At 50.7% G+C, this 11,609-nt stretch overlaps 1 protein-coding gene across 1 annotated transcript; it reads left to right on the top strand.

The window, feature by feature from the left end:
- The first annotated feature begins 6,295 nt into the window (after positions 1 to 6,295).
- Krt1 (keratin 1) lies at positions 6,296 to 11,609 on the top strand. The gene is made up of 9 exons (XM_006981872.4): positions 6,296 to 6,979; positions 7,907 to 8,121; positions 8,430 to 8,490; positions 8,760 to 8,855; positions 8,996 to 9,160; positions 9,290 to 9,415; positions 9,913 to 10,133; positions 10,616 to 10,650; positions 10,737 to 11,609. Exons 1-9 carry the CDS (start codon positions 6,362 to 6,364, stop codon positions 11,132 to 11,134), a joined length of 1,935 nt encoding a protein of 644 aa, XP_006981934.2. The 5' UTR covers positions 6,296 to 6,361; the 3' UTR covers positions 11,135 to 11,609.

Below are 11,609 nucleotides of genomic sequence, written 5' to 3'. Positions count from 1 at the left end.
GGTCCTTCAGTCCCTTTTGTTGTGAGACCACTCTGGGGGCTCTGAATGCCAACACTGGTAACAGACAGGAGCCTATTCAGAGAACAGTGGCCAGGGGCAGCAGTGGTGGGCATAAGAAGCCTGGTCATCGTGGAATGGCTGGAAGTTCTGGAGAGAAGCCTGGGGCAGAGGGAGATGGGCTTATTAGCTGCAGAGAATTGAAGAGCCTGCCTAGACAAGGAGGTTTGGCCCCAGCTGATGACCCACTTAGACAGGTGGAGCTACAGCAGATTTGATTCTGTGCGAGAGACACCAACTGCTTAGCTGCGATGAGAGAGGCCCCTTGGAGGGTTGAGGGAAGTCACAAAGGATGATGGGGATATGTGCACAGAGGCACTTCACGTTTCTGCTGCCCTAAGCGTGCATGTGGGAGGGCCAGAGGAAAATAGGGGATCCTGCTTTGTATGTTTGATAGGAAGAATAAGGTCAGACACCAGGGAAGGCCAAGCGCCAAGCCAGGGCCGTAAAACAAACCCGAACTTTCTGGCGGCACTAGACACAGCTGAGGGTGTGACCTGGGATCACTCATATATGTATGACGATTGGAAGGGAACCCAGGGTGACTCTGGGAAAAAGCATCAGGATGGGGCTAGTCATAGGCCGTCTTTCCCATCCTTCTGTGCAGGAGTGGGATTGCCCCAGAAAACACAGCCCTGCCTTTCCTAACTCCTGAAGACTTGACTATCTTAGTCAGAGAGCAATGGAAACTGGACCAGAAGGAGGGAACCAAATGTCCCAGTTCTAGGATTGTGCGCAGGGAGGTGCTCCAGAGCAGGGGCATGGTGGGAGAGGGGAAGGAGGCAAGCAAAGATCTCTCAGAGTCTAGAATCCAGAGTCTATATGCTTATGTTCTGGGCAACAGGGAATTCTCTAGGGCTTGAACCACGGAGTCTGGCACTGGGAGCCATCAGAAGACTCTAGAGAAGGTTCTTTGGTCAATGAGCAGTCTCACTAGGGCCAATGCCATCACACCCAGATCAATCCCAGTGAGAATAACAAACAAGTCTGTAAACTGTACAGAAGGCCTAGCTTGTATCAGCTCATGTGGTTTCCGTTGTCACTGTGACAGAACCTAGGAGGCCCCGGCGGGGGCTCGGTGAGGTATTCCATAGTGCTGAGATAGTGCTTTCCCTTAAGGTAGCCAGAAGGAGAGCAAAGCTGGCCCATCATCCATCACCCATCAGATACCGACTGGCAGGAGCTAGTGTGGCTTCCAGGAGAACTTTGCCAGCTGCTCCTCCCCCTGGGAGGCTGTGGCAGGGCGGGTCACAATAGAAATCTAAATTTAATTCCACCAGCTTCTCAGCTGCAGAGATTTTTATCTAGGACACGGTGAACAGGAAGAACAGTCATTGGCTCACCACCGTTCTAACTCCATCTGACCTTGGATGAGATGTGCGTGTCTGGGCTGGGAAAGTTCTCAGTCTAAGGAGGAGTCTTGAGATTGCCACCCAATTGCCTAGCCCTTTGGCCCAGGAGGATCTTCAAATTAAAGAGCCAGGGGCTCCAGCAGTCCCTCTTCAAGCTCTCTGTTGCTCTTATGGCTTTGCTGCCCTGGTTTTTATCATCTTTCTGATCAATTCAGAAAACTGGATGTCTTCAAGTTGATCGATGCTCTGTTGCTGGGTTGGGCTGGGAACTTGGGCATCTGGGAGGTTCTCCAGAATGAACAATCATTTCCAAATGTCCCAATGCTAACTAAGCTTGGAAGGCCTCTGGGGGCTCCAAGTTGCAGCCTGGCTTCCAGCCTACTGCCCCCTGTGGGGCTTTGCTCTATAGTACAGAACAGGCATTCCATGATTTCAGCCAGGGCTCCTTGCATTTGACCCTGCCTCCCTTCTGCTACAGGTGCTGGCGGCCAGCATCATTTCTGTGGGATGCAACACTATCTTCCTTGTGACAAACTCGTGGTCTTTGCAAGTCCTGGGGAGTTTCAAGAACCTAAACCTTAGTATTTTGACAGTTTTCAGCAAGGGGCTTGTACCAAAAGTTTCCCAGTGATTCTATCAGCTTTTGGGTCCTTCCAAATACAAGGGCTACTGGCTTCCTTCTCTCCACCTACCCTCTACACCCTGCAGCCTCCTTGGAAGGTAGATTTACGCCCCCCCCCCATTTTACAAATGAGGAAACTTAGTCTCAGAGGGGATTGGTGACCTGCTTAGGGTCATACAGCTAGAAATGTGCAATCAGGAGTTTGACGGCACCCCCTCCCCCCAGTCCACCCCTGTACAGACTGATACAGCATCCACTATCTCTCCCCTACATAGGCCTCTTGGGTTCACTCCTCTCCGGCCTCTGCTGGCTACTCCACTGCTCAGCAGTGACTCTTAGGGACTGTCCTCTTTGCCACCTGCCTTCCATGAATCTGCCCCTTGCTCTGCACCTTTCCATCTGTCATTAAAAAGCCTCGGCTCCTCCTCAGCCATTTGTCAGCTTTCAACATCTCACCCCGCCTCCCCATTGTCTGTGACTCCCCTGAACTCCTCCCAGGCCTCAGCTTTCCCCACTCCCCTGAAATTTCCTTCTCCCACGGCCCTGGAAGAGTCCCGCAGGGCTGGGTGGCTTGTCATTGCATGTTCCTCTTAATTCTCTTCGAGGTCCCATCCCTCAAAAAGCTCTCAAAACATCATCACCACACCTGCCCCTGCTGTGCCCCAAAGCTTGCCTCTTGGCAGCAGTGGCGGGGTGGGGGATGGGGAAGGGCCAGTGCAGATGTTCTGGAATGCTCTCAGTTTGTGCTGTTGGGATTATCTCTTCCATTGCTGGGGCCCATGAAGGGGGCTGAGAAGCCCCTGAGATGTGGACGATTAGTATTGGTGAACAAGCATACAGACACAGACCTGCAAAAGAGCCAGTACATCAGCATATGCTCAGCTAAGGCAGTAACCTCGTGGGGGGAGGAGGGGGAGGGAAACAGTCCAACAGAACAGCAGCATGATGTTAATCAAGGAAACCTCCCTGGAGAAGGGGAGGTCTGGGCTGACCACCGACAAGCTGAGTGGTTGGTTATTACAGTGGTGTGGTAGATCGAAATGAGGGTCTAGAGCAGCTAATCAGGATGTGAGACTGTGTGTGTGCGTGTGCGTGTGCGTGTGCGTGTGCGTGTGTGTGTGTGTGTGTGTGTGTGTGTGTGTGTGTGTGTGTGTGCCTAAAGCCTGTCTGTGGGATGGGCTTTGGAACAAATTGCCAGAATATTGGAAGGCCTTATCAGAAAGAGAAGAAGCAGACTGGAAAAATGAAGAGAGACAGAGGAAAGGGGGGGGGGGTGTCACCGCTTGTGGTTGAGCAGAGACGGTATATGTGATGCAGGTCGCAGGCAGGCCAAGGTCAAGAGGCATGAGCTCTGGACAAGCCTGACTTGTCAGTTACCATCTAGTGACCCAGGGCACACATTTCAACCTCTATGAGCCCAAGTTACCTTTTCTTAAAGTGGGGCCAGTACCTCTCAGCAATGTCTACACGGGGTACAGCCCCCGCCAGTGCCAGGCACCTGCAGAAGTTTGGGCTGTTTCTCCTCTTCATTCATGTCTGTGTTTTCCCAGTGTGTGGCTTACACTTTTATTTCACAGGCGTTTTTTAAGGTATCCTGAATCCTAGGACATCCTAGGAAATAACTGTGGCTCACTAGCAGTCCTGCAGTTCCCACCCTTTAGGGGTTAAAAATGAGCTCTGGGGAGAGAATAGGGGTTCGATTCAGAAACTGGGGCATCCCCAAGAATTGACTCTACAACCTGGGCAGATGTCGTCTACTTCTTTGGAGCTGTATTCTCACTTCTGTGGTAGGCAGGCCTGCGGGTGGAGCCTCGAGCACGAGAAGATGAGAATCATCCCCAGGTCCCCTCGCTTTCTCCATGTTGGAAGGAAGGTCATCAGAAAGCCCAGGATCTGGTCCCACATGTGTCTTATCCTAGCTGGAGAGTGTTAAGCCTCTCCAGGCCTCAGCTTTCAGGTTCATATAGTGAGTTCAACGGCATAGTTCACCCGGCTCTGGTGGGAAACAACATGTGTCCTGTGTGAGCCATGTGAACTTAAGTTGGGGGTGATTTTGTGTCTTCTTGATCCTTCTAGTTCCTGCCTTTCCTTGTCTCAGGGCACCTGCTAGAACATGTGTTTGCAGAGCCATAAACTGTCACCATTGCCTGGTTTTCTCTCTGTTGTTTGCTTAGGGAAGCAGGGCTCATTGGAAAGATCTGTCATTGGCTGGTACACATATGCACATACACATGCATGCAGACACATATGCACACCCCTCCAAAATGCTAGAAGGAATCGATTGTGCCGAATGATATGTCTCATAAGGGAGTATGCTGGACTACAAGAATTTTGATTGCCTGTCAGAAGATGGTTAGGCAATAGTCATTATTAGCACACCAAAGCCATTCCAGTCCCCATTGTTCCCAAGACCCGGATTACTCATTCCCTAAAGAGATGGTTAGTGAACAGCCTAAGGATGTGGGCACTAGGACAGAGTTCCAGAAGACAGTGCTGTGGGAACTGGAGGAGTGGGGGGCAGAGGACAGGCTGGGTACTTCTTGGAGGAGGGTAGGCAAACACTGACACAAGAGAAAGCTTGATAGTAGGGCACAGAGGGTTGGCAAAATTCCCTGGTTCAGAGCTGCCTGGAACTGGGGAGGATGGTCTTTACAGATGCCCCTCTCCTTCAGAGCTTGTTTGTACAGAGGGGAATTCCCGTGCATTCACAAGGAGCTAGAAGCCAGAGAAGCAGGCTCCTCCAGAAGGTGTCTTTCTCTCCATTTGCATCGAGGGTGGGGAGCATGCCAGGCTTCTAAGAAGTTCGTAAGTGATCACTGGTGTAGGTTCAGGTCTTTCCAGATCTTAGTGTCACTACATTCTGTAAATATCGATCAACTACTGCTCTCCAGGAAGGCCCCAGACTGGTGCGATGCGTACTGCCTACGCTGACACCTGGACAGAAGCAGAATCTCCCTCATCTTCAAGCTCCTCTTCTCGCAGTGAATTGAAGGGATATTTCCCATGTGCCAGGAGCCAAGGACTCAGGATAAAATCACCATTCTTTCAGAGCCCTCCACAGCAGGACGGCATCTTAAGCCATCCAGTTTTCCCCACAGCACACAGGAGAATGTGAACTCAGTTGCATGCTGACATATAAAAACATGGATCTTATACACTGTATTTAGCTAGGTACCCTCAGTTCACATTCCAAATGGCCACTTACCACTTATGGAGGTATGGGGAGGCTTTTCAACCCTCCTGCCTCATTTTTCTCATTTAAAAATGGGTAGATTAATATCTTTCTCAAAGTTGCTATGAACATGAACTTACTGCATATAAACCGTAAGACAGTTCCTGGCACATGATCAGCTTCTGACTTGCTTTCCCCCACTTTCCGCCCTTAATAGCAGTTGTGACTGACTCTAGAAACACTGTGGACTTCTCAGGTCAGGTTTGCCAGATTTCCATGACTGCCGTCCCTTCCAAACCCACTGTCATGCTTCAACTTCCCCACTTTGCTTTACCACATGTCCTAGGTATCGACCCATCTCACCACTCCACATTTTATACTGGCATTTACACACCACCTATTTTCAGTTGCTGGCCTCCTGCCCATCTCTTGCTCCGTGTTTATCTTCGAAAAGGAACAACTGGGAAGCTTAGGAGAGAACACAGAGTTCCCCTCAGGTGCTTCCAGACCACCTGCCCATCTATCCTGCTAGGTGACAGCTGCCCTTTCTTTGAATCAATCAGTACAGTGCATTTGTAAAAGCCTGCTTTAGAAGACATTTGATTTTTAGCTTCCAAAGCCTTTACTCTGTTCCAGGAGGTGTAATTTGGTAAGTGCTGGGGTTTCAAAGGACAATCTTGGGGAGAATGAGAGCTCCTTTAGGGGTCCAAGCTCTTGGAATTGCACCTGCTCCTCAAGTAGCCTACAGTGGCAGGCTGAGAGTGCAGGCATGCATACTGTTGTGTGTGGGGAATACAAAATCCTATCAAGAAACACCAAGGAGTCAATGTGGGGTCCTAGTTTCTCAAAGCCACGCACACTTGGAGAGAGAGCCTGTCAGATAAAATGATTACCACACGAGTCAATCTTGTCTGCACAGCAATTTTGAGAGCCCATCCTGCGAGCTAGGTGTGTGGTGTTTATCGTATTGTTGAGGCTCGTAAAAATCTTGTATGGCTGCAGGCAAACCAAACCCTCTGCAGGCTCTGCATCTCCGCTGACTCCGAGGACCAAGCCCAATTTCCTCCCAGTATAAAAGGGCCTGGTGCTGGGCAGAAGGCAGAGGAGTTCTCAGCTCCTTCCTTCTCCTTTCTGTCTTTGCTCTTCCTCTAAGCCAGCATGAGTCGACAGTGTAGCTCCAGGTCTATATGCCGGGTCGGGGGCGGCAGGGGCTTCAGCTCCGGCTCTGCAGGCCTGGTCAGCTTCCACCGTAAATCCTCCAGCTGCTCTGTGCGCCGCAGTGGAGGAGGCGGAGGAGGCGGCGGTGGGAGGTTTTCAGGAGGCTTCTGTGGAAGTGGGGGCTCTGGTAGTGGCTTTGGAAGTAAAAGTCTTATTAACCTTGGGGGTGGCAGGAGCATCTCCATGAGTGTGGCTGGAGGTGGACACTGTGGTGGCATGGGTGGTGGCATGGGTGGCGGCTTCGGTGGTGGCGGCTTCGGTGGTGGTGGCTTCGGGGGTGGTGGTTTCGGCAGTGGAGGTGGTTTTGGTGGCGGTGGTTTTGGTGGTGGTGGTTTTGGCAGTGGAGGTGGTTTTGGTGGTGGAGGATATGGGGGTGGTAGATTTGGGGGTGGTATGGGGCCTGTCTGCCCCCCTGGTGGCATCCAGGAAGTCACTATCAACCAGAGCCTCCTGCAGCCACTCAATGTGGAGGTCGACCCTGAGATTCAAAAAGTGAAGTCTCAGGAGAGAGAGCAGATCAAGACCCTCAACAACAAATTCGCCTCTTTCATCGACAAGGTGAGTTCACCTGCTTGGAGTTCAGGGAGAGCTAGCTGCTCCGAGGCTGTGAGACCGAGCATCAAGATGGGGTAGACTTGGCATTGTGTGTCTGCATTTGATGACAGAAAGGACAGGTGGAATGGAATTCTGGGACATGTGCTCAGGAGTGATGCTAATTGGACAAAGAGAACCTGAATGGGCGTGTCTGACATCCTGTTGCATTTTTATTGAGCTCTTGAACTAAGAACTTGAACTCACATCTGTTGACTGAAGATTATATAGACATGGGGCTAGTGGGAGTTTTCTAGGGTGCAAATAAGAAACCCCTAAGGGTCTTCCTGGCCATGAAGGGTACCCTGTGAAGTAGCAGAAAGGATGGAGTAGGTTGGCACCAAATATCTTGTGCTGTCAGAGGGACTGCTGTTCCCTGGCAATTCCCCATGAGTATTGGATTAGGGAGGAGATTTTTAAAAATACACATACTCCAATGTTCAGGTCTAGAAAAACATGAGCCATGTTTGACCTTCATGCTAATTTATCAATAATGTTAATATAAATTTGGCCACATTAAACTTCAAATCCAATTTAATATTTCCCTAACATACCTTTGAACAGTGTATATATCCTGGTGACTTAAGTTTCTATCTGCCTAAAAACAGTTGGAAGGCAGACTTCTTAAATATGACATTTCCATTTCAAAGCATCATTCCTGTAACTGGAATTCCTGTAGCTGGACTATATACAGCTACTCTCTTCCAGGGCTTCTCTGGATTAACCCGTGGGTTGTTTTTTGCTTTGAGATTGATGTCACCTCAATCAGCTTCTCCCTGTGTCTCTTGCTGTCAAATGGAACTTGAAGTTCTTTTTCAAACGAAGCCTTGGTCTTGCTCAGTGGCCAAACAGACCCCATTCCTGCACTTGGGTTAACGGGTCTTCTGTTCCTAGGTGCGCTTCCTGGAGCAGCAGAACCAGGTGCTGCAAACCAAATGGGAGCTGCTGCAGCAGGTGGACACCTCCACCCGGACCCACAATTTAGATCCCTACTTTGAGTCATATATTGGCAACCTCAGAAGGCAGGTAGACCAGCTGAAGAGCGACCAGTCACGGATGGATTCGGAGCTGAAGAACATGCAGGACATGGTGGAAGACTACAGGAACAAGTAAGGGAGCCTTGTCGGGCGTAAGCTGACGATTGAACCAGAGGATTTCTGGAAAGCGATATGCTGGGAATATGACTTATGTAACAATGGCTTTCCCTCAGTTAGGGGCAAATCAACTGGGCATGAAAACAACAACCAGAACCAAGCTCATCATCTTCTCAGAAGATGGTAGTTAAATGATTTGAGTGCTCAGAAGCTGACATTGCTTGTGAAGGGAGGCAGTAATGGGCAGTGATTCCTTTAATTTAGAACACCGAGCTTCAGGCCTCAACCTCCTTTAACTGCCAGTCAACTCTGCTTTCCTGCAGGTATGAGGATGAGATCAACAAGAGGACCAATGCAGAGAATGAATTCGTGACCATCAAGAAGGTGAGCCAATTCTGTGGGGTGGAACTCACCTGTAAAACAATAGATAAGGGCCATGGCAGAGAGGAACCATGTTGTTAGCCCCAAGTTCTCAGCAAGTCAAGCATGCTTTCTATGGCATGAAGAGCTGGAACAGTCTAGAACTGTGATTTAACTGGGGAAAAGAGGAGGAGATCCCAAATTCCATTTCTACTAGGAAAATTCCTTTATGGCTAGAGAGAGGAGGCCCATCCTGGAAAGAACATGGCTTTATGATACCTCTGCTCCTCTAGGATGTGGATTCGGCTTATATGACCAAAGTGGACCTCCAGGCCAAGGTGGACAACCTGCAACAGGAGGTTGACTTCCTCACAGCACTCTACCGTGAGGTAAACACTTGCATTTCAAACACCTCGACAGAGATCCTTGAGTCCTGATCCCACTGCTCTGCCTCCCTTCCAATCCCTGAGTTCTTCCTCTGAGCTGGTTTTTGATTCTGTAAGAGTCATTGGACTGTTGTGTCCTCCAGGAATTGTCTCAGATGCAGACACACATCAGTGAGACCAATGTCATCCTGTCCATGGACAACAACCGCACTTTGGACTTGGACGGCATCATCGCCGAAGTCAAGGCCCAGTATGATGACATTTGCCAGAGGAGCAAGGCAGAAGCTGAGACATTTTACCAGAGCAAGGTAAACACATGCGGGCTTAGCGGGTTCTTTAGAAGGTCTGGTGTGGTGTCCTGTGCCTGCTGGCATGTTTGTGTGCCCAAGCACACCAGTTTCTACCCATGTCTAACTGAGCCAACCTGTCATCTTTAGTATGAAGAGCTGCAGGTCACTGCTGGTAAACATGGTGACAGTGTGAAAAGTTCCAAGATGGAGATTTCTGAGCTGAACCGAGTTGTCCAGAGACTTCGATCTGAAATTGATGCTGTCAAGAAGCAGGTACCCTCAGTTACAGCAAAATGGGGTTACCTTCTGGCCACAGGGGAAACCTTTCCTGATTTTGAGTCTTGCAGTCCTTTCCAATGCTACACTACTTTCTCCATTCTCTTTGGGGTCGATGCCAGCTTTCAGAATTTAGCTCTCATGTGGGATACTCTCAAGGGAACTTTGTGAAAATGACCTAGTAGAGAAAAAATGATGGTCACAGTAAATGGCCTAGCCCCTGACCAGAGCAGGCTTAGGAGCTGAGGAGTGAGGAGACATAGTCAGAAGGTTCAAAGTTGGTGTGTGGTAAGACTTCAGCACCTTAGGTCAGGCCCAGGAGAAGCAACTGCATCATCACCTTTTTAAGGAAGTCAGCTAAGGCGACCTGAGGGCTGGTGGTTCTGTGTGCCTCAGTGTACTGGTCCACTGAGGTTGGGAGGCTGACATGATGGGAAGATCCAGGTGACATTAGGGACTATGTGCCCATGTAATGCACTGTGTTCTGTTCCCAGATCGCACAAATGCAACAGAACATCAGCGATGCTGAGCAGCGTGGTGAGAACGCTCTCAAAGATGCTCAGAGCAAGCTGAACGAGCTGGAGGATGCCATGACACAAGCCAAGGAGGAACTCGCCAGGCTGCTCCGCGACTACCAGGAGCTGATGAACACCAAACTGGCCCTGGACATGGAGATTGCCACATACAGGACCCTCCTGGAGGGAGAGGAGATCAGGTGAGGAAGGTCCCTTTCAGCTCGGTCACTTCTCAGGGATTCCCTTCTGATTGCAATTTGTCTTGGGTTGGGAAATCACTACATGGGGGTAGAAACAAGGACCTGTGTTCACAAAGCCCTAATTTCTTTTCTTTCTTCTTTTCCTTTCCTCTCCACTCTGATTTTTCTGACTTGTCCCCTGCCTGCCTCCCCATTCCTCTTTTACATTTGAAATGGAACGATTTATTGGGGCTAGGCTGAATCTCTTGACATAGCCTTTATAGCTGAGCCCCACCAGCCAACTCTAAGAGCCTTGTCTGATTTAGGGAGATCTCTCCCTGTTTGGACTCAGGCCAGGCTGAGAAAACCGACAGGCTTGGGAGGCACCAAGCTAAGGATCAGCTTTCTCATGGGGAACACTGGGGAGAGTCTAGGATATGCCCTATGGGAAGGGGCGCTGAGAGGGTGCGTGTCCTGAAGGGTTTGATTTGTTTCCCCCGCAGGATGTCTGGAGAGTGCACCCCCAACGTGAGCGTGTGTAAGTGCAAGCCGGTTTCTCGGGGCGCTTTGCCGGGTGGGATGAGTTGAGAGGGACGGGGAGTAACCGAGTGAGTCTCTCTGCAGCGGTGAGCACCAGCCACACCAGCATGAGCGGAAGCAGTAGCCGAGGTGGCGGCGGCGGATATGGCTCCGGAGGTGGAGGTGGCGGTTACGGCGGCGGCTCCGGAGGTGGCAGCTACGGCGGCGGCTCCGGAGGCGGCAGCTACGGCGGTGGCTCCGGAGGCGGCAGCTACGGCGGCGGCTCCGGAAGTGGCGGCGGCGGCGGCAGCCACGGTGGCTCCGGCGGCAGCAGTGGGGGCCACAGAGGTGGCTCTGGAGGGGGCGGTGGCAGCTCCGGAGGCAGCTACGGTGGTTCCTCTGGAGGAGGCCGTGGAGGATCCAGCTCCGGGGGCGTTAAGTCCTCTGGAGGCAGTTCTAGCGTGAAGTTTGTTTCCACTAGTTACTCCCGAGGGACCAGATAGAGAGGTGCTCACCGGCCCATTAGCTCTCCCTTCCCATCACGACCAAATATGGTTGACAAGACCAAGGTCAATTGCACCAGCCTTACTGGAGAAAAGAGCTATGGTTAGTCGCACCGATTTAGCCTTTTTCCTCTGCGCTTTTCCCTCCCCTGCTCTGCCTCCAAAGAAGTTTTCAGATTAGTAGCAATCTGAGTCCCCTGGTAACGACCCCACTTTATGTATTGCTCGAGTAACAGTTCAGAACTGCCACCACCTTCACGACAGTTCAAAGAGGACGTCAGACCCAGGGCTTCTTTGCAGCGCCCAAAGCACTCAGTGCTCTGGACCGCCCCTTAGCATCCTGTATCCCGCAGCTCGCTCAGCTGCTTTGGTTTTTGTACATACGGTGTTTGCGAGTCGTTTGTCTTTTATGGAGCACTCTGAAACTCTCCCATGTCTTTGTTTTGCTGCAATAAACTGCATTTGAAATTCTCAA

This window comes from Peromyscus maniculatus, chromosome 20, assembly GCF_049852395.1.
Source record: "Peromyscus maniculatus bairdii isolate BWxNUB_F1_BW_parent chromosome 20, HU_Pman_BW_mat_3.1, whole genome shotgun sequence".
In the NCBI taxonomy this organism is placed as follows: domain Eukaryota; kingdom Metazoa; phylum Chordata; class Mammalia; order Rodentia; family Cricetidae; genus Peromyscus; species Peromyscus maniculatus.
Note: the sequence above shows the minus strand (reverse complement) of the source record. Positions and strands in the feature narration are given on the sequence as shown.

Excerpts from the sequence above, each read along its gene's own strand:
- Krt1 (XM_006981872.4), top strand. The coding sequence starts at position 6,362 with ATGAGTCGACAGTGTAGCTCCAGGTCTATATGCCGGGTCGGGGGCGGC. Across the intron at positions 9,161-9,289 it reads AGACATTTTACCAGAGCAAG|TATGAAGAGCTGCAGGTCAC; the intron begins GTAAACACATGC and ends TGTCATCTTTAG. Across the intron at positions 10,134-10,615 it reads CTGGAGGGAGAGGAGATCAG|GATGTCTGGAGAGTGCACCC; the intron begins GTGAGGAAGGTC and ends TTTCCCCCGCAG.